The sequence below is a fragment of the Plectropomus leopardus genome, chromosome 16 (assembly GCF_026936395.1).
Source record: "Plectropomus leopardus strain MGB_pleo_1.0 chromosome 16, ASM2693639v1, whole genome shotgun sequence".
In the NCBI taxonomy this organism is placed as follows: Eukaryota; Metazoa; Chordata; class Actinopteri; order Perciformes; family Serranidae; genus Plectropomus; species Plectropomus leopardus.
In genome coordinates this window covers 9,371,411-9,393,559 of record NC_142191.1, presented here as the reverse complement: position 1 = coordinate 9,393,559, position 22,149 = coordinate 9,371,411, and the positions used below count along the sequence as shown (strand labels likewise).

At 38.4% G+C, this 22,149-nt stretch overlaps 1 protein-coding gene across 5 annotated transcripts in view; it reads left to right on the top strand.

Moving 5' to 3' along the window:
- itsn2a (intersectin 2a) overlaps positions 1–22,149 on the top strand; it is a 55,048-nt gene that overhangs the window by 4,308 nt on the left and 28,591 nt on the right. For all 5 annotated transcript variants that reach the window (XM_088089661.1, XM_088089664.1, XM_088089663.1 and 2 more), the window contains exons 2-9: positions 3,749–3,820; positions 13,188–13,280; positions 13,373–13,436; positions 13,796–13,971; positions 14,583–14,804; positions 17,276–17,369; positions 20,615–20,757; positions 21,090–21,153. In XM_088089661.1, coding sequence (XP_087945787.1) covers positions 3,814–3,820; positions 13,188–13,280; positions 13,373–13,436; positions 13,796–13,971; positions 14,583–14,804; positions 17,276–17,369; positions 20,615–20,757; positions 21,090–21,153 — 863 coding nt within the window. In that variant the 5' untranslated portion in view covers positions 3,749–3,813. The remainder of the gene's footprint in view (positions 1–3,748; positions 3,821–13,187; positions 13,281–13,372; positions 13,437–13,795; positions 13,972–14,582; positions 14,805–17,275; positions 17,370–20,614; positions 20,758–21,089; positions 21,154–22,149) is intronic.

Here is a 22,149-nt window from a genome sequence, read left to right as displayed (position 1 = left end):
AATATTTACACAGCTCAGGGGGCTATTAGGAGAATTTTTCTATGTTATCTAGTTTTATGAATTAATTGTTCACCCAGTAATGAATATTCTGGAATTTTCTGCTCAGTCTCATGTTAGTTAAAACACTGTGAAGCTTAGATATTCTACAACACACCGTTTGTTGCTAAGACAGCTTAATTTTAGTCCTCTAGAAGTATGTCTTCACAGGATTGAATTATTGTGGGTGGACAAAGTTTGTCTATTGCAGGATCATTAAATTATTACCTGAATGCATCTTACCTGTATGTGCTATTTACCAGTCAAGATTGTTTGGGTGTGAGTTGCAGAGTGTTGGGTATATCAGCTGTAGAGATATCTGACTTCTGTCCAGTATAATGGAATTTGATGGCACTCTGCTTGTGGTGCTCAAAGTGCCAAAAAAATACATCTGAAAAACTCAACATCAGTGTCCGTTTCCAGAAATCACAACCCAGTTACTTAAGATAATCCACAGACCTTGTCTGAGCAGTTTTATGTAGGAACTATTTTCTTTCTTCTGACCTACTCCCATCAACAGTTTCACTGCGCAGAAGGAAGTGTGCATCTACTCGTGGACAAGAGGCTCTGGCTGATGACAGTCCACGAGATGTAAACATTAGTGGTGTGTTCCTCAGCTAGGCTGCAACGTAAGCTAGCTCAGTGGTGCTAGGTGAGCTAGAGTAGATGTATATTTAAAAAATGCACTGATCTGTAAATCCTTTTGGACGTAAATAATTTAATACAGTACAGAGACAAGATATTTAATGCTCAAATTGATTAACTTTATTTATTTATTTATTGTTTATAAATTTTATTCGTTTTGGAACTGAAGACACTAATGTATGAATAACCTCAGTTGCGCAACAGTCCAGAGTCTCCATTTTGGTATTTTGCATTTCATAATGTGTCACACATTTTCTGTGTACTAGAAATGCAGGTACTTAAAGTACTACTAGACTGGCCTGCAGGCAGTACCTGCACTATTTTATCACAAAGCCACGCTGTTGTAACACAACAGAATTTGCAGGGACATCCCTCAAAAGATCTGGATGGCAGCATATGTTGCTCCAAAACATGTGTATTCCTTTCAGTATTCAGGGTGCATTCACAGATGAGCAAGTTTCCCATTATGTCATGGGCACTAACAAACCCCATACCTTCACAGATGCTGGCTTTGAACTTTTCACTGGTTGCAATCTGAAAGATTTCCTCTTTCCTCTTAAGACCGGAGGACATGACGTCTGTACTGACCGCGATGCCATGATTTCAAAAAACAACTCAACATGTGGACTCGTCAGACCACAGCACACTTTTTCCAGTTTGATGTCGCTAAAATATGGCTTTCACTTTGAATAGTCCTCACTAAAATAACGTCTCAAATTACATGACCCAGTGATAATAACTTCAGCTTGGTTAGCTGAATTACTTGCTAGTTTAAAACTAAACAGTAATGCTAGCTAGTTTCCTGGTTACTGAGGAAGACTTTGGGAGGATACAGTATCTAAAATCTTAGTTCATGATGCAGTGACAAATGCAGGTGGCTACTCCATAAGTCTTACTTTAATTTGATTAATAAGATTTACTTTAAGTAACAGCTTGCTTTGTATTGTCTGTACATTTTTGCCTGTTGGTGGATTTATGGTTTTTGGACCTGAAATGCTGCTATTGTTCGTCTGTGTGTGTTGTTTGTTGGTCACGTTGTGTGCGGGCGTGCACACATGCACTCGCGCATATGTTTAAGTGTATGCAGAGGAATACACCACAGTGAGCGGTTCATTGCTCTTAAGTAATTGGCAGTGTTGGCGTGTGCACAGAGTGATTTATAGGCTACTACAACGGCAAAACTCTCCCCCTCCAGGAATTCACACGAGATGAGGGAAGCCAGCAGTGGAGCAACAGTGTAACAAGAGGAGAGGGAGAGGAAGGGATGAAAGAAATTGAGTGGGAGTCATATAAGAGGGTATGCATGTTCGAGTGAGGGATGAATAAGAAGCAGGGGAGCTGCAATGGAAAAGATAGAGTGGAGAGTGATGTGAGGTGAAAAAGTGTGAAGAAATGATTTGGTGAAAGCCGTGAGGAGATTGCTTCGACCCGACAGGAATCACAGCTAAGGATAAACCCTGCTTGTTAGCTATAGGCTTGTAGATAGATGGATGGAACAAGAGGAAATAAAGGGGTAGGTCTGAGTGGACGGACTAATAGAATCTGAAGAACCAGATTGAAAGAGTTGCTAGAGTAATGGAATAAGAAATTGCAGGGACGGGAAACTCGACTTAGGGTGAAAAAGAATGGAAAACCACCTTTATAAAGAAGTGTTCATTTTCAATTCAAAGATGCAGTGAGCACAAAAGATCAAGAATAAAGGGAAGTGTTTTGTTGGAGGAGTTGAACTGAGAAATGATTCAGCAACAACAGCAAAACAAAGAAGAGGATAAATAGTAAAGAAAATCAAGAGGACAGGAAACAATAGACAAGACTAGAAAGTCCACCAGCAGAGGATTTTATGTGTCTGACTTTGCCGTAGTGCCAAAAAAAAAGGCCCATACACACCTTTTTCAATTTAAGAGCATTACCTGCATGTCTACCTCCTGGGACTCTGCCAAAGAGGAATCTCATCAGGTGGGCCAGGCTCCCTGCCCACCGGCAACAGAGATGCAGACTGCACTCAATACATCCATACGTCTTTAGTTTGTGTGTGGTGTGTGCAGGCCGACTCATGTGGTCATACAGTGGATGTATGTTTTATTATTCAGCTTATTCAGAAATACCCTTAATGACAAGATCTTGTTTATTTCTAATCATATTAGGCCAAATATTTGACTATTCAACAAGACAATTATTCAAATTTATAATAAAATTTAAAAAAATGTATTCCTAAAAGAGCAAATACATACATTTATATCACTATAAGGGAAACATTTCTATTAAGAAAAGGTAAAATATTTATATTCCTAATTTTAAAAAAAGTTCTGTGCCTAATGATACATTCTTTTTTTCGAGTAAGACAAATATGAATAATTGTAATAAAATAAATATTTGTATCCTTTTATACATTCCTAAAAAGACACAAAAATATTTTTATTATTAATGTATAATATTTACTTTTCTCATTAAACAAATATTTCAATTCATCTCAAGAAAAATATTTGTATTTGAAATTGTTATTTTTTTTAATTAATTTGTAAATAAATTGTAATATTCCCAATAATTGCCAGAGCCTATAATTTAATGGTTATACATGACAGACATGTCAACATGGTTGAAATAAAGATACACTTAGATTTGCAAAAAGCCGCTGGCTTAAGCCGCCATCTGTGATCCCAAAGCAGACAATGATAAACGCGCTTTCTCTCAGACCACCATCATTTTCCCTCCTCCGTCTCCCTCAACTGTCTGTCCTCCTCACTTCTCCCTGGTGGCATTGTCTGCATCTCTGCTCTCCCTTCTTTTCTCCTCATCCTCCTCTCACTCTCTCTCTCTTGTCATTTTATCCCCCTCCTCTTTATTTCCCCTCCTCTGTCCCTCCCTCGCTCTGTCATCCCTCTCTGTGTTAGCCGTTCACTGTGCCTTCCTTGCATTGTTAACAGAAGGGATATTTTTTTTAGGGGCTCTTGCACGCATCTATATCGTTGCTATTCTCTTTCTTACTCACGCACGCATGCTGGCGTACCTCACTTATACCCGCTGCTCCGTGACACAATCACACTTCTCCCTCTCTCTTTCTCTGCAGATGTCTGAGAGCTAGCCAGCTGAGTGGAGGACTCCCCTCTCTGCCCGTGCTCTTCACCTGCAGCCATGAATGGTAAGAACACTTTGTTTTCATCTTGCTGGCGATGTGTTTTAGGCAAATGTGCACTTTGGGAAGAGCGGTCAGGGTGGAAATTGAAGGGAATAGTTCGGAAAGAGAGAGAGGGAGCTGACCAATAAGCAGTTGTGTCGTGCACCTTCTTTAAACTTTAATCTTTAATCTTTCCCTCTGGTCATCTCCCTGCAAGACTGAGAGATGGGTTTGTTCAGTCTCTGATGATGCTGTATGTCTGCTTGTCACTACTGTAAGCTACAAACTCGACCCTTAGATCATGTAAAAGGATATTGATCTGCTGCTGGAGTGAATGATCAGACTTTGATCCCACGACACGAGAAATTACAGTCAACTCTACGTCTTCTAAACCCTTTCAGCCAATGAGGCTTCAAGAATTTTTATGCAAATCATGAGCTATTCTGGTGTATTTTTTGCTGCCGCTGTTTCGGTTTAGCCTCGGATATGATGCATCTCCTTTGTCCTTGCTGTGGACAGAATTGCTTACTTGTGTGTGTATGTGTGTGTGTGTGTGTGTGTGTGTGTGTGTGTGTGTGTGTGTTAATCCTTTTGTTTCACAGCCTTTGATCATAGAACAGTAGTTGCAGCTCCTTAAGGGCCTCTATGGGAAATGCCTCAGAGAAAAAGTGTGTATTTGTGTGTGTGTCATATGCATCTTGTCCACATGACTAATTCTGCAGTTTAACAAAGTGCCAAACCCCCCTCAAGTACTCTCTTTAGTTCAATGCCATCCTGTAGATAAAACACTGAGTGAGAGCAACACAGAAACATAAGGATGTAGTCCAGTGAAACTCAACTTATGGCCCGCAAGCCAAATCTTGCCCCCAATTGGGTGCCGGATGCCCCCCCAACCATTTTATACTTCAGCAAATAAAGTGAGTATACATTATGTTCCAGAGTGCAAAAAAACAGCATCAAAATAGAGCTGGTTTATCAGAAATAATGTGCCAGTCGAGGATTTACTGCACCTCTGACAGAGATCCGAATTAAGCCCCGAATGCCCTAAAATACTAGAAATGTCCTGAAAACCTTTTTAAAATCTTTTTAAAAAGGTCCTAAAATCCTAAAAATGTCCTGAAAATCCTGGAAATGTTCAAAAATTTTAGAAATATTCTAATATCCTTGAAACATCTTAACATCCTAAAAAATGTCCTGAAAACAAATGTTATAAAATCCTATAAATGTCCTAAAATGAAACACATTTCCTACAATCCTAGAAAGTCTCAGAAACTGCATGAAATGTCTAGAAATGCCCCCAAAAACTCCTTGAAATGTCCTAAAATCCTAGAAATGTCATAAAATCTGAGAAATGTCCTACAGTCCTATAAACATCCTAAAAGCCTGGAAATGTCCTAAATCTTAGAAAAGTTCCAAAATCCTAGAAATGTCTTAAAATCCTAAAAAAAATCCTAAAATCCTATAAGCATCCTAAAATCTAAGAAATGTCCTAAAATCCTATAAACTTCCTAAAGTCCTAGAAACATGTATGGAGCTGCTGCGACTGGCCCCTGGTCTCCTGTTGTTTTGAAAAAGTGGCCCCCAAGCAAAGCAAGCTGAGTATCCCTGATGTACCGTAGACTGTGGGGGAGGCTGAGCTGTGTGCATCGTTGCCCCCTCATGAACATGGCGAATCAGAAATGAGGCAGTTGTAACGCCTGTTACCAAAACAGGTGGACGATGAGCAACAGTGTGTGTATTGAAATGCTGCAGCGTGCAGAGACTGTTGATCCATCTGAAACATCAGCTTGTCCTCCCCAGGTGAAGCGTTTGATATGTAAATAGTTATGAAAGCACTGATGTGGTTTCCCCCAGAGGGCCGGCGCTGGGTGTCTGGAGGTTTGACTCCAGCGTCTCCTCAGCCCTTAGACAACAGCACACAGGCTGACAAAGGGAAGTAAAACCACACTAGGCAGAGGCTCTTTGTGTTGCAGCTGCCGAGGAGGTGAACTGTGGTACAGTCGGTTTTACATTCTGCACAGGCGTCGTTGCTGTGGAAGCCATGAGAGTACACTGCAGTTTTTTTCTGTACATGGACTGTGTGTTACATTGTCTCAATATTGGCTGAAGGGCTCTGGTGTATTGGCTCAGTTTGTCTTCTAGGTTGCTGTGCAGGAAGCTGCTCCTCTTAGTATTACAGTCCAGGTCGCAGCGTTGACAGATGTGTCAGGATGGATTTACAGTGACGGCCTGGAAGAGTCAAAAAGTTGATAGAAACCCAGGGGAAAAAATAAGAGACGAGATAAGAATGCAGGTTTACAAGTAACAGCAGAAGCTACATGTAACACTTCAAAAACAGACTTCCTGTTGACGGACGTTGTTTGTATGATTCTGTCTAAATCGATCTAAAATAAGAACCATAATAGTTGGAACATTTGTTCTTTTTACAGCATGTCCTGACTTACCTTTTTTCCATACTGTGCAAACATGGTATTTTACCGCAATTATGCCAGAATTTCCTTGTCTGCCTGCGGGAGATTGTTATTTGCATAATCTTGTGTATATATATATTGATTTAAAACAACAAAAAAACATCAGAGCTAGGGCATTCCTTCTTTTTGCAGGAGAAAGCTAAGGCATCTGTTTTCCCTGTCATCACATCCTGACCTTACGTTACCTTACCTTATGTGCAGTGCAAATTAGGCTTCATATCTTTATACATTCCTGAAGTTTCTTTAGAGTATACAGTATATAATGGTATAAATATTGGCACCTACCCTCTGAGACGGCCAGTGTGCTACTTGCTTAAAGCTTTTCAAGACTGATAAACACACTATAGAAACCAAAAAAATTTTTTAGAATAGTAATATTCTCACACCTATTTTCCTTATCAAACAGAGAAATACAACTGTGAACCTTTTGAAATATAGTTTCTCTCAATCGTGGAAGACTGTCAAGACTTAATTGCCCTATTAACTCATCATAAAACACACTTCATTCAAACTTGACAGAAAAAAAATAAAACTTACCCAAACCATTTTGGTTCTATGTCTGCTGGCCACCGGCTGTTTACAGTCCTGTAACTTCTTCCTCCACCACTAGGTGTGCTGGTGTGTTTCATCTTAGTTGTCCAGAGTTGGCCAGAAAGAATGAATGTTTTTCCCAAAATGTCAAAAGGTTCCCACTAACAACAACATCAGTCCTTTGTTCATGTCAGTAAAACATAATTTAAAGAAAAAACATATTTTAAAATCTATTGCCTGAAAGACTCATTATAATAAGCTTTTATATGCTACATATTTAGCATTTTGCAGCATTTTTTTCTGCTCTCTCATTGATTGGCCATAAGTGTGAAGCCACAGATGACCCCTGTGGATTGTGCTGTTGTTGTGTGAGAAGCTTTGCGGCGCCCCAATTCTTCACAGAGCGTTCAGCCCTCGCCGACATACACACGCTAAACTGACAGGCCTGCTGATGTGTCCATGCTAGCAACATGTCCCAGTGGCTCTGTGCTAAATATCAGCTCTCTTTTTCTCACTTACAATAGCTTCTCTAAATGAGGTCTGTCAAAGCCAACGAGACAATGTGGAGAGTACTCACATCTCGGTGTGAGATTAATTACTTTCTCCTGCAATTTTGCTGACAATGCCAAAACTAGGACGGGCGCTGGGAGCAGCTAGCATTGGCTCTGTCAGGGAAAAAGCATATACCTGAACAGGTGTTGCTGGGGAGGTTTGGAAAAGAGTGAGTGTGTTCAGATATTGAAACCAGATAAAGGCAATCAGCCATAGTGTTTGCTAACAAACAGAGATTTATCAGTGAGGCAAACAGCCGGCAGTTTTTCATTAAAAAATCTGAATCTTTCTCGCTTTAACTCTATAGTTACTCACATTTCATCTGCTTGCCATGTTGTAACTTTGTGTCATTCCTCAGAGATGCATGTGCAGTTTATGTGTGTGTGCTGCGGTCAACAAGAGCCAGTGGGGTGTTTGGGTTAGCGTCGGGGAGGAAGTTCCATCATGGGCAGGGTGGTATTTCCTGAAGCTGGTGAATAAATTACACCCTAGATACCATGTCTATGAAGACGTACACCCATAATAGCACAAAGAATTTTGCCCAATAAAAATATTGCAGCTACTAGACTTTCTGTCCCTAGCTCTGTGACTCTGTTCCTACTCTCTGAATCTGTTGCATCTAGTAGAGATACTCTCCCCCGATAATGGTGTTGTTCATGTCGAGATGAAAAGTTTAAAGACAGCTTCCTGTGGAAAATATTCTCTGCTGTTCACATCTTAGGAGAGGAATCAGAATCACAGTGGCTTAATTATTATCCCAAGTTTATTATTACACACTGTACTTATCAAGAGGGAATATGGCATCATGGTGAATGAGAGAAAGTGTTATTGTTAATTATTTGCAGAATTATATAATAACAAAACAACGTACCAAGGCCAAATAACATCTAGAGATTTAGTCTTTGTCAACAGTTGTTGTTTTTTTTATATATATATTTTTGACCTAGATTTTTAGATTTTCCACAGTTTTTCATCTTTTATTTACCTTAATTCCTTTTCTGTAAATTTATAATACAAAGATAAAACGACATAAAATTATCTGTGGAAACACACCTCATTTTGATTTCACCTTTGTGTAGGCTTCACACACGTTTATTTACATACATTGCTTTGAATTCTTATGTCTATCTTAAATGTCTTGTGTGTAGGATTTAGACGGATGTATCAGCAATGGAATATAATATTTATAGTTATATTTTGGTTGTTTTAAAGTGCTTTATAAATAAAGTTGGATTTTGGAGTTGGATATTTTAATGAATGTATAATATCCTGAAATTCAGAATCCTGTTTTTTCATCACCTTAAAATTAGCTATTTTAGTTTGAGGGGAGCAGGTCTTTGTCTACTGAGCGTGCCATGTAGAACGAACAAATTAAATACCAGCTATAGAAAGGGACTTTCTCATTTTTTTGTCACCTTAAGGTCAATTTAGATTCTTTACAGCTTGTAAGGGGAGGGGTTAGCAAGATGTTTGTGATCTACAACCTCACCGCTTGATGCCATGAAATCCTAATATCTAAATATGTCATCCCCAAATGATCATTTGTATATCAATTACTCACTCCATGTTTCATTAAATTTGTGAAGGTGACATTTTTCTCGCTTGCCTCCATGGTGATTAAAGAAATGATGAAAACTGTTGATGAAGTCATACACGTTAATGTCTAAAAACAGCAAAACTAGATCAAAATATCTGTTAACAAACTGTCGCATAACTCATGCAATATAACCCAAATCTCATTTATTTAGCTGCATGCTCAGTACTTTGCAAACATGCATTTTTGCTAAAACCTTACTATTAAAAACATTTTTTGCATTAACTTTGCAGGTGCGCTATTTGCTTGAGACTGTTTATGCAGAAATGTTTGATATACTAAGGTTTTTTTCAAAAATGCATGTGTTTGGGAAGTACTGACTTGGATTATACTGCATGAGTTGTGAAAGAGTTTGAAAAAGCATGATTTGATATAGTTTTGCTGTTGTTCAATGTGGTCCCCTATGTAACAGTTCAGTTTGTGGTTGAATTCAGCTTCTTCTTCTTCTTTTTTTTTTTTTTATTTCTGGGGGCCTTTTGCTTTTATTTTAAGGACAGATATAGCGTGAAAGGGGGAGAGAGTGAGGATGACATGCAGGAAAGGGCAGGGGTTAAAATCGAACTTGTGGCTGCTGCGGTAAGGACATAGCTTTTGTACATGGGCCGGCCGCTCTACCAGGTGAGCTACTGGGCGCCCTGAATTAAGCTTCCTTAAGTAATTTTATTTTGTTTTGTTTATCAAATTGACTCTACTTTTGCAGGGACTTTTCTTTTGGTGAAACACATTTTCAAACCAGCGATGAGCTCATTATTACTTTAATTTTATTTATTCTTAACTCACTGATATGAAAAAAAATCTGTCCTAACATTTGTTTGAGGGTTGTACTGCTGTGATCGCTATGGTTACAGGTATTGTCATCAGGGAGTCCCGTCTGTCGCTGTCAGCCAGAGAAACCAGTTTCGTCCCCAGTTGTTTTCCATCTGTAACATTAAAACAACCCACTTCACAGCTGTAGCGTTGGCCGTTTCTTGCATCAACACATCTGTTTCGAATGTCTGAATGTAGTTTAGAGTGGATAAACTAGTCCATCAATCAGCCACGCTGGTTTGAATTCATCTTTTGAGCATCACTCTCCTCTATCTCCGCTGTCTGGACTCATTATCTGTCATTGTCTCTTTATCTTCATCTTTGTCCTTCGATTACTGCCATATGGAGACACCCATCTGTGCACAACGTCCTTACAGTCAGTCTTTTAATTAAAAAAGGCTTCAGAAATGAAGGAAAAGGCTTTGAATATACTCTGATCGTCTTATGATTTGAATAATTTCACAGATTCCCTTATGATTAATTGATTATCAGCTCCGATGATAATCTCTCGTCCCCCTCTATTAGAGACGTCCTCTGAAATTGAGTAAGAATTGAGTTTTTCATACCCCTCACATAGCACATTTGACTTCATATTTAATTCATGGCCAACCCTGAACTTACCTTGAGATATGCGAGAGTGGAGCGGAGTGAAAAAAAGCTGACTGGACATTTTTATACATTAATCATTGTCGGGAGTTGGTTAAGAGTGGTTTCATCAGAGCAGGAGATCTCATTTGGGATGAAAATTATGCAGACTTTTTGGATGGCAAAGTTAAAAAAGACACTGTATACTGAATTCGGTATTAGCATTTCTGCTTTGGGGACTTTCAGTGTGAAGCTGTTGACGAGCAGAGCGCAGCCCACACAGTATGGTTTAAAATTGCTTTCTTCTATGTATTTTTCTTCCTGAGAACAGTTGCTGTCACATTTATGAAAGTTTAGGGCTTTGAAATGCAGCTGGTGTTATAATAAAAGCAGAATCTTTTTGTATTAAAGTTCCTTTTACACAGCAGTACCGGTGACAGCTGTTGATGCTGTGTAGAGTTACAGTCTATTGAAATGTTAATGTCTAGTATAAACTGTATGCATTTATGAGTTTGCATCTCTGTTGGAGTTTTTGTAGTGGTTGTACTTCTTAGTCATGCTAGCGGCATTGCTCTTTGGATGGCAATGTTGGTCTATGCCATGAAATTTCGTACAATACTACTGCTGCTACTACTACTACTACTGCTACTGCTGCTGCTTCTTCTTATTTTTATTATCATCATTATCATTATTATAATCATTATTATCGCTATCATCATCATTTTTATTATTATTATCATAATGAAGTGATTAAGGACACAGAATAAGGTCCATAGCACACTAAATAAACACAGATAATAGTCAGTATACAATAGATACAATAAATACGTTAAAAATAAATATAAACATCTGAAATTTGTGGTCTTCTGGGCCCACTTGTTAAAAAAAACAATCTGGATTATATGATCTGGATTTGAAAATCTTTTATGTTGTTTTTTGTATGTAAAGCGACTTTGAGTTTCTAGAAAAGTGCAATATAATACAATGTGTTGTTGTTGTTGTTATTATTATTATTATTATTATTATTATTATTATTATTATTATTATTAAAAGCAACATCAGACTGCATCACCCTGATCCAGATACAGACTTTTAGATTATCAAATCCGGGTAACCAGGACTCTGAATGGGACTGTATATATATATATATATATATATATATATATATATATATATATATATATATATATATATATATATATATATATATATATATGTATGTCAGAATGCAGGCCGCTAGTAGCTACGAAAGCAATAACAGGTAAAAGAGCCATCATGGAGACAGAAAGTTAAAACTGAGTAATTTTTGTTTGATATTGAGAGTTATTTGGTGGATCATTTAGTTGGGATAAAATACATTATATATATTTTTTCCCTTTCCTGCACTGAATGGCATAAATTGTAGCATAATGTCTACTTCATTCGTTTATCACTGTAGCAGTTAAACATATCAGTGCAAAATATAAACACATGTACATATATTTCACCAGTTTTTATTGCATTTAGTTTATTAAAATTGTTTCTGAAATCCAGCCCTCTGTTGGCGTGATCTTGCCGATTTTCAGAATCCCTTTGTCATTTTCATTTTCAAGATTTGATCGAATCTGATGGCCATGATCTTCGATCGTCAGATTACCTCTGAAAAACTGCGCTCAGAGAGCTGGGGTCTGCGTACGGAAGTTTTGCTTTTGATATGAGAAAGTGACATAGGACAGGGTAAGAGAAAGAGGGGATGGCATACAGCAAAGGTCCCCGGCAGAACTCGTAATCAAACAGTAGGCAAGATACTGAATCCCAAATATCTCCTGATGGCTCCACCATCAGCGTGTGAATGTATATAATTGAGCAGCAGGTAGCACCTTGTATGATAGCAGTACACTAGTGTGTTAATGTGTGTGTGAATGGGTGAGTGTGACTTTGTTAAAACTGCTTTGTGTGGTCTAGAGAGGTGTCATGTGACCGTGAGTTAATTTACCATTTAATCAGTTGGCTACCAGGACGCCTCTGTGGCTCACACTTTCATTGATCCTTTATCCTGTTTTTGCAAACTAAAAACGTTGTGTTTGAACAAGATTAACACTAATAAAGTGTTATAATAAACCATGTTTTTATGGTTAATGCTTTTCTGTCTCTCAAATAGGGGTTGTTTGATATTTGTTTTGTTTTTTTTAGGGCCGATACGATTATTAGTAGCTAATTAGACCAATAACTGATATTTGGAATCGATATGATAAATAAAATTTCAAATCTTTCTCTCAATACTATTATTATTACAAACGCCAACATAAAAACTTTGTTTAAATGCCTTGGGCAAATGTTTAATCAAAACTAAGACTTTCAACATCAAATACAGCAAGTTCCTTTTTTTGAAAAGTCAAGTGAAAATTTAAATAAAAAATGAATAAATAAAAATTACTCACTGAGGTTTTACAAAGTAAAAGTTTCTCCCATGCTGACATTTTCTTTGTACTTTTTATCAATCATTAAAATAAAATGCTGATACAGATAATTGGCCAAATTTCAGCCCCAATAATTGGCCAGGCCGTTAATCTATCGACCTTTCCTTTAATTGTATTGTAATTGATTTTATTAGTTACATTTTTCTGTGTATCATGTGCTAATTCATTTTATTTAATATTAATTTATTTTTGAGTTATTTGTAATGTAAATTTGTGTTTTTGTACTGTCAATTTGTGACTGTGTCTTTTGTATGTTTTGAAAAAAAAAATTAAATAAAATCTCTAAAAATAAAAAAACAACAAAAAAAAGGATTTACACCAATAAGAGGACATCAGAATCCCTTTGCGCTCTGATTTCAAGTAAGTCAGGATTGTCTCTTGGTTTTGTTCAGGTGGAGCCAGCGCGTGGGCCATCACTCCGGAGGAGAGGGGGAAGCACGACAAACAGTTTGACACCCTCGCCCCCGTCCTCGGCTATGTCTCAGGTACACTGTTGCCACAACAAATAGAAAGTGGTTTGGCTGTATCAGATGCCATCTCACTTCACCCCAGTGATTTTTTTTGTGTCTGTCTTAAGGAGAGCAAGCCAGGAAATTCTTCCTCCAGTCTGGCCTGCCTGCGTCTGTCCTGGCTGAGATCTGGTAAGCACCACATTGTTCAGCCAATGCAAGTAGGTCAGTAGGTCCAACCTTTGTTTTTGGATAGTTAGTTTGGATTTCACGGCCTGATTTGTACTTCCTGTTGAGAAGTCACTTCCTTCACAGTTTGCCCCACCTAGTAAACTGTGTGTGTTAGAAAGAGGAGAAACTGTACTTACAATAGACAGTGTGTGTGTGCCTGTGTGTGTTTTGGTGTGTGAATAGTGCTACTGGAATTCAGTCCCACAAAAGATGTGTGTAACTCTTGCCCTTTCCACTTTCTCAGCAACGAAATTCAAGGAGCGCACACTTTCCTATAAACAGATGATGTTATGCCTAATCTCCGTCTCCTCTTTCTGCAGGAACCTCGCTGACATGGACAGCGACGGGAAGATGGACAGACAGGAGTTCTCCATCGCAATGAAGCTCATTAAACTCAAACTTCAGGGGCGGAATTTACCGTCTGTCCTGCCAATCACCATGAAGCAAACTCCTGTCTGCAATTCTGCCTCAACCGTCCCTTCAGCGGCGCGATTTGGTAAAGATATCTCAGAGGATATTACAGCCACCATCCCGTTTCAAAATAACTTCATTTTTAACTCGTTCTCATACAACCTAATGTCTGAGAAGTGTTGTTTAAAGCTGGGGTTGGCGTCATTTTTGAGAGAGAGTTGGACAAGAAGTGGCTGATTGAATGCCCTGTGTGCAACTCTATAGTGAAATAACAATAAATAGATTAATGTTTGGAAAAACTGAATAAATTATGTGCACATGCGTATGGACGTCTTGTGGCAGGAGGTCTTTTTTGGGATTTTCCAGAATCCTGCATACCCCAGCTTTAACTCAGGGAAATTAACTCATATATTTGATTAGTTTTATTTCAAAATGGGATGCATTTGAAAAAGAAATGGCTACTTTTATGAAATGTCTGATTGTACAAAATGATGGCAACTTTCAGACAATAATAGGCAGCAAGCAGGCGAGTCCTTGATTGACACAAACGGCACCTTTTCATTTAGCTGAGTTGCAGTAAATTCAGGTTTACCTTTTAGAAAATATAAGCAACCCATTTTTAAATTCAGCTGTTCAAGTCTCCTAAAACAGTGTTCTTTGTATCTTCATGTTCACGTGTGTGTTTCCTCCTTACAGGGATGGGTTCAATGCCAAACCTGTCAGTTGGTCTGTCATCCATGTCAGCTATGTCAGCCATGCCCATCCTAACACCCATCCCGGCTAACCCCTCCATGCACTCTGTGCAAACTCTGGTGCCAACGCCAATGACTCTGCCCCTCATCACCTCCATGGGAAACCCTGGACTCCCCAACGGCAATGTCAACCTCCTCACCCCTCCTTTCGTTCCCAACAACGCAGGTTGGTTCTTCTGTGGAACCATTCTGATTTGTGCACCTAACAAATACAGATACATATTCATTGGTGGATTAGCACCAATTAGTTGAAACGTAACCCTTTGAAACCTGAGCCAGTCGGTTTGATTCTTTTCAAAAATATGGGGAAAGAGGCAGAAAGCAACTTAGCAAGACATGGCCAAAATAATGAGCAAGAAATTAGTAAAAAAGTTAAAGAAAATTACCTGAGAATAAGCAAAAAATAATAAAATAAATAAAGAAATTATGTTAAAAATGCTGAAAATAAATGTATTATTTCATATATTTTATAATATTTTTTCTGTAGCATATAATTATAAATATGTATTTGTGGACATTTTCCTCTATTTTGAGGATAATTTTCTAACAATCCTGACCTCTTTTTTTAAAACTACTTTTTAGGTAATTTTCACGCTACTAATTTCTTGCAATTTGTAAGACATTTCATGCCAAGTTGGTCACTGCCATTTTCCTCCTATATTTCTGAACGAAATTAAACCAATTTGCTAAAGTTTCAAAGGGTCAAATAACTTGTGAAAGTCACAAGAAAACTGATGTCGATCCAGGTTTCAGAGGGTTAACCTTTGATCAAGAAGGTGAACTGAAGATGTTGAATTATGTTCCAGAGTATCAGGGATATTTCATTGGCACTTTGAGATTAAATGCAAAAGAGGAGAACGGACGGCTGAAAAAAAAAAACAGCGAGCAGCATAGATAAGAAGCTTGTGCTATCAATACTAACCTCTGGTCATGCAAAGAAAGTCATTACCATAACATTACAGCCGGGTGCACAGGCAGGTAAAATGAGAAGAATAAATGTGACAATGCTCGTTTTCATCTTTTTGGGCACTTGAACTTTTAGGTGTAAATCCACTCAGACTTTGAGGTCCCAAGCTTCTTGGACCAGTTGCACCAGTTCTTTGTAAATTAAATCTATCCTAATGCTGCCCTTAAGTGCTCCTCAGAAATGTCGTATTTAAGGTATTTACTAGTTATGAGCACATGAATGGACCCCCAAAGTTGTAATTACAAGTGGGAAATCAGGAAATTTCAATAATACCTGAGTTGCCAAGCTGTGATGTTTCAGGGCAGCAGAAATTTCCACAAGGAACTGCAGCTGTTAAGTCGCAGTTTTTAAAGCGAGACTCCACTGAGAAAAACAGCGATTTACCATTGCTAAAAACAGGAGCTGCTGGTCTCCCACTGCCTTGAGCAGTTAGTAAGTTTGGTGAAACCAAACCCTTTTAAACGCCAGAGTCACACAATAACCCAAACAAACTAAGTGATGGAGGCAGCAGAAGACCAGCGGCTCCCGTGTTCAGTGAGCTAAAATTGATTTTCTTATTTATTTACATGTTAATTTGACAGGGACAAATGCATGACACATTGCTTCATCAGAAATACAAAGTAGATGCTATGCATACAGGTTTCTAGCCAAGGCTAATTTGCAACCCCCGTCCTATGTTGAAAATGAACTGACACCATTTTGCTGTTGCCCCCGTCCTCAGCAGTACATTCTGTGGGGACTGGTATTGTGCAGACAAACATCTACTGTATGCAATATACTGCCCACGGATAAGTCCCTCATATGAACCTACTTCAAAAGATTTGAACTATCCCTTTAATGCACAAACTCAAAGATGGATTAATGAATAGCTGCTGCAGTGTGTAATGTTTAGTGAATAAGGGTCAGTGATTTATTCAGGTCTTGTGGGTTTATGGTGCAGTGTTAATATGGCTCGGATTACCCATGCAACATGAAAGGGCTGCACCTTATCTGTGTGCTCCCTGAGGTCTTGTATCTGACTTGAATATGGAAGCATATATAGCCTCTATACAGTATGATTATGTATGTTGCAGTAGCGGCTGCTTTTTCCTCTGTCTTTGCTGTAAGTGTATATATTGGATAAAAACATTGAATTTAGGCGCAAGTATACATTTAGCCTGACTGTGAACTCTTCATCTCTCCCCTCCTCCATCTGTCCTTTGGCTGCTCTTTATTCTCACAGTTTGCAACTACACTTTTTGGCTGTGAAATGGGCAATCTAATGAGAGTGTGTGTGAAATCTCTCTATTATTTGGTGTTCCCTCAATCTTTATCCCCCCCTCTCTTGCTGCTAGTGAAAATATCTCAGTGCCACAGCTCTCGAGACTTTAGCACAGGGTCTGCACAAAACAGTTTGTTTTTAGCCAGATGTCAACAGCCTTGCTGCTGGAGCTCTGTGTGCTGCGACTGTAAAGTGTGAGAGATAAGATTAGATGTACACACGTTCAAGGTCAACTGCATCCTGCACGTTGACAGTATGGCAGAGATTGATTGCATAAGACAAAGCACATGCACACCCTGTATGTATTTACTTGCATGCACTAAAGAATTCACATTTTCTTCTCATATTACACTGAGTTTGTCAAAATGATATTTAACTATTAACCAACTGCCTCCAAATCTGTGCGCAGTGCTCCCTCTCTCTGGCTTCTCCTCACCGATGGCGTTCTCTCCGTCCACCGGCATGTCGAAGGCCAACTCTCTCCTGGACCTCGGATCCAGCAGGTAAGAACCAGAGCGTAAATAAATCCACACTGTATAAAATAACCATGAAAGCTTCCCTAAAAAAAGCTTGAAAGGAGAATTTTGCTCATTTTTTAATGTCTTCTGTCAGCACACCATGTTCCTCTTGAGGCACACATTCAGAGTCAAGTACCCAAAAGTTTTATGTCAGGATTTCTGAAATGCACCATTTACTTTGCAGTTAGGCTGGCATAAACACTGAGTCAAACACTACCAGCAGCTCCATTAGTCCAGTGCTTACAAAGAAGCAGAGTTTTTGCAGCAAAGGGTCGAGGATCAGAATGCAAGCTGAGATGAAACACTTTGATAAGAGAGGGAGCAGGAAGGGCATTTTGAAATCAGATGTTCTAGTTGGCAACTGTAGGAAGTGGGCATGTTTACAGTCACAAACATTAGAGGAGAGCTGGAATCAAATGGCACTCTCACAGGAGGAGGTCACTATTAATGCGAGGTTTCCATCTATCTTTAGTCGCCATGGAGGTCCAACTCATTGGTATTTTATCTGGACATCTACAGATTGGATTGCCATAAACTCTTGTACAATTATTCACGGCTCTTAAAGCAACAAGTCTACAGACTTTAGTGATCCCATGACTTTTCCTTTAGCACCACCATAAGGGTCGCATTCAATTACTGGGTACATTTCCATGAATATTGTGGGTTTTATATATATATATATATATATATATATATATATATATATATATATATATATATATATATATATATATATATATATATATATATATATATATATATATATATATATATATATATATATATATATATATATATATATATATATATACACAATATTCATGGAAATGTACCTAGTATAGCTAGTATAGCTAGCTACTATAGCTAGTTAATAAAAATTCAGTGACTTATGGGGAAGGGGTGGGATTGAATGCTCCTTTTCGAATATGTGAAGCTAGTCATTTTGTATTGAGACATTTTTTTTGTTTCATGTTTTTCATTGTTCATTGTTTCATTTCTTTTTGTCGGCCTATTTTTGTGCAGTGTTTCTTTATTTCCTTTTTTACATGTTCGAAATAGATAAAAAATCAAATCAAATCAAATATGTAGTATATTGTGTGTGTGTGTGTGTGTGTGTGTGTGTATATATATATATATATCACTGCGCTTTCTTCTGTGCAGTTGGCAGGTGTAATTTGGTAGAAAGAAAATAGTTCCTACTTAAAACTGCTCACAATGAGTTCTGTGGATTATCTTAAGTAACTAGGTCATGATTTCTGGAAAGGGACACTGATGTTAAGCTCTTCAAATGTGTGTTTTTTGGCATTTTGAGCCGTCTTGCTCCACCATTTTTGTGAGAAGGCAGACATTTCTACGGCTTATATCTCCAACACTCTGCAACTCAAACCAAAACAATCTAGACTGATAAATAGCAGTAATATAGGTTAGAGGAAAAAATGTGTATTTTTGATATTGGGGTCAACTGTCCCTTTAAGATGTTTGTTTTTAATGATAATTAGAAATAATGATAATAACCTGCAAAACAGGTTACTGTTATTATAAGTGGAGCAAAATATATGTATTGTTTAAGTCACCAGTTTTAAGTTGTTTTTTTTAACTAATGAGTTTTGTTAAATTATATGCTCAGAATATCATTAATGTTATCGGCAATACATTTTTCCTTTATATCTCAAGGGGAAGTGGAAATATGAGATAAGACTGAATGGGTTTGTAGTCATAAATCTACCACAGTCAAAATTTCATGCACTTTTTTTTCAGTTTTTCTGAAAAAGTTAGAGTAGAGGGAAGTAAAAAGGTGAAAACAAGTTGAAACTGGAGTCAGGGTGGTTTTAAGTGGTTTCAGTAACAGAGAGATTCCCTTTTAAAAAAAAGGACAATAGAAGTATCCAGTGTCCTTGCTCCTTTTCATTGTGTGGTTTGGGAAAAAGATAGGAGTGGTATCTGATTTCATTTTCAATGTATTTCTTTAAATGGCTCAGTGTTTGTCCTGACCTCAGGTGTTGGTGGTAAGAGAAGCATAAATAAGGACAACAGGAACGTTAGAAGGTCAAATACAGGTACAGGTTGATCCAGCAGCCACCCACATCATTTTAACCTTCCCGTCCTCATTGTGACGTCCTCTTATATCATGAAAGACTCTGTTTTTTCCCTGTAGAACCACACTCTTAGAAATAAGGGTTCCAAAAGGATTCTTTCTGAAGGGCTGATGTTCTACCTAGAACCATTTGCTTCTGAAGAACCTTTTTTGGAATGAAAAAGGTTCCAATATCTTTTTTTTTTAAAGCATGCATAAGAATTTTTTTTTTTTTTAAAACAATGTCTTTATTGGGGTTTTCAATTATAACAGATGTAACATGTAAATTAAATAGTCTTAGCAGCAAATATGGTATACCTTAAAATGAAAAAGTAAACAAAAACAAAGCAAAAAAACCCCAAAATTCTTATTATTCTTATTATTCTTATTCTTCTTATTATTATTAACTGGGCTAAACCATTTAATATTCTTGTTTCCGATTGCCCTGACCCCTCTGCCATCTTTGGTTTTATTGTTCTTTAGCAACATTTTGTTTTTAAAAGTCCATGAAGCTCCCCCACATATTTTCACAAACTGTCAGCTTTCTTTTTGAAACATATGTTAGTTTTTCCAAAGCAACACATGTTGATCAATCCTTATTGCTTTGTACTTAGTTTGTTTGCACTAACTCTCTCTCTTTTTCCTCTCTCTCTCTCTCTCTCTCTCTCACACACACACACACACACACACACACACACAGAAATAAAGCCCTTGGGCAGAGGGAGGATCCCACACTGCATCTCCCATTGTCTCCCTGAAACCTCCTCTTTTATTTCAGAGGAGTGTTGCAAGTTTCCACCCGGCTATAATGACCGGGAAAAAAGTACATTCTTCTGAAAAGAACATCATTGGCCCAGCCTATACTTTGCTATTCTTGTACAGGCATTGTTTATAATAAAAACAGAACGGCTGATTAGCATAGCCCGGGAGCACAGCGCTGTCTCGTTTCAGAGAGTCATTGTCTGCGTGGTCGTTTGCTTCCTCTACAGCTAATTAAGAGCAGAAAGATAACACCGGGGAGTCTCGGAGCAATTAGCGGTTTTAAGTCGAGGCTTGAATACGACACAGAAAGTGACCACATGGTGTTGTTGTGTAACTTAACTTTTAGGCGATAAGTTGGTTTGTTGACATGCCTTTCTGTTCTCTCTGTTCGTAGTTCAAATTCTTCCTCCACCACGTCGTTGGCCAGTAACTCTCCAAAGACGGGAGCAAGTGATTGGGCCGTTCCGCAGGCCTCGAGACTCAAGTACCGCCAGCAGTTTAACACGCTAGACAAGCTCATGAGTGGCTACTTGTCTGGTACACCCCACACACACACACACACACACACACACACACACACACACACACACACACACACACACACACACACACACACACACACACACACACACCAGCCTAAATAAACACGAGGTTCTCAGGATCGTTTCGCTGCTCATGAGTGGCCTTCTCAAAGTTTGACAGAGCTCTCTGGGTCAGCTTCACTTTACACACATGCACTCACGTACTCTTGTGATTGCTCTTAACCCCACTCGACAAAACGTGGCAGTCAGAAATACACAAACACATCCACGTCAGCTGGCGTGAGAATTTGCTCTGTTATTTTTTCTGATGTAACCTTTACTTTGCAGGACCTCAGGTTAGAAACGCGCTGATTGCATCCAACCTGACGCAGACTCAGCTCGCTACCATCTGGTGAGTATAAGATGTGTGTGAGCGTGTGTGCGTACTTACCCCTGATTGTATAATCCAGCAGGTACACACATCTTTTTGTCACCTTGTATAATGTCATTTTGTTATGTTGGTCCGTTGTGTACATATGACATCTACTGCACGTCTGTTCACCCTGGAAGAGGATCCCGCCTCAGTTGCTCCTCCTGAGGTTTCTGTGACTTTGCGCCATGGCTGGAGGCATTATGTTTTCGGCTTGGTGTGTTGGTGTGATGTGGTATCTCAAGATCAAATGTGACACAAACATGCACAGATTTTGGTGGTCAAAGGTCCGAGTACAGGGTCACCGTGACCTTGTCTTTCTCATTCTTGTGAACATGATAAATCAAGAACTGATTAGAATTTGGTGGTTGAAGTCCAAAGGTCAAAGGCCACTTTGACCCCAAAAATATATTTTTGACCATAACTCATGTATTCTTACGTATTCTCATGTATTATGAAAACATTTCACAAATGTCTAATAGGATAAAATGACGAAGGGATAATGGTTTATATCTGTAAGGCCAAAGGTCAACTTCACCGTGACATTATAATGTAAACTGTAAGTGCAATGTGACTGGTTCACGGAGGCATACAACCACTACGGCGGCAATTGTTTTCCTTGTCAAAGGTTGGGGGGCCCTCTGAGGCAAATTGTGATTTGGGCTATAAACTGAATAGAATAAAACCAAACAGAATTGAATCTCATGCTGCGTGACTTTTTTAAGTTCACAACAGTGTCGAAAACCACTAGACAGGCGTGAAATTTAGATGGATGATGCCATTAAATCATAACTACACTGGTATTTTTGCTTCACTTTGTGTGGATATTATTGCCATGATTTATGGCTCAACCTTTTTCATGAATATGATTTAAAGGTCCAGTGTGAAGGATTAGGGGTATATATAGTGGCAGAAATTGAATATGATATTAAATAACTATGTTTTTGTTGTCATGTAAAAACTGGAAAATAAGAATAA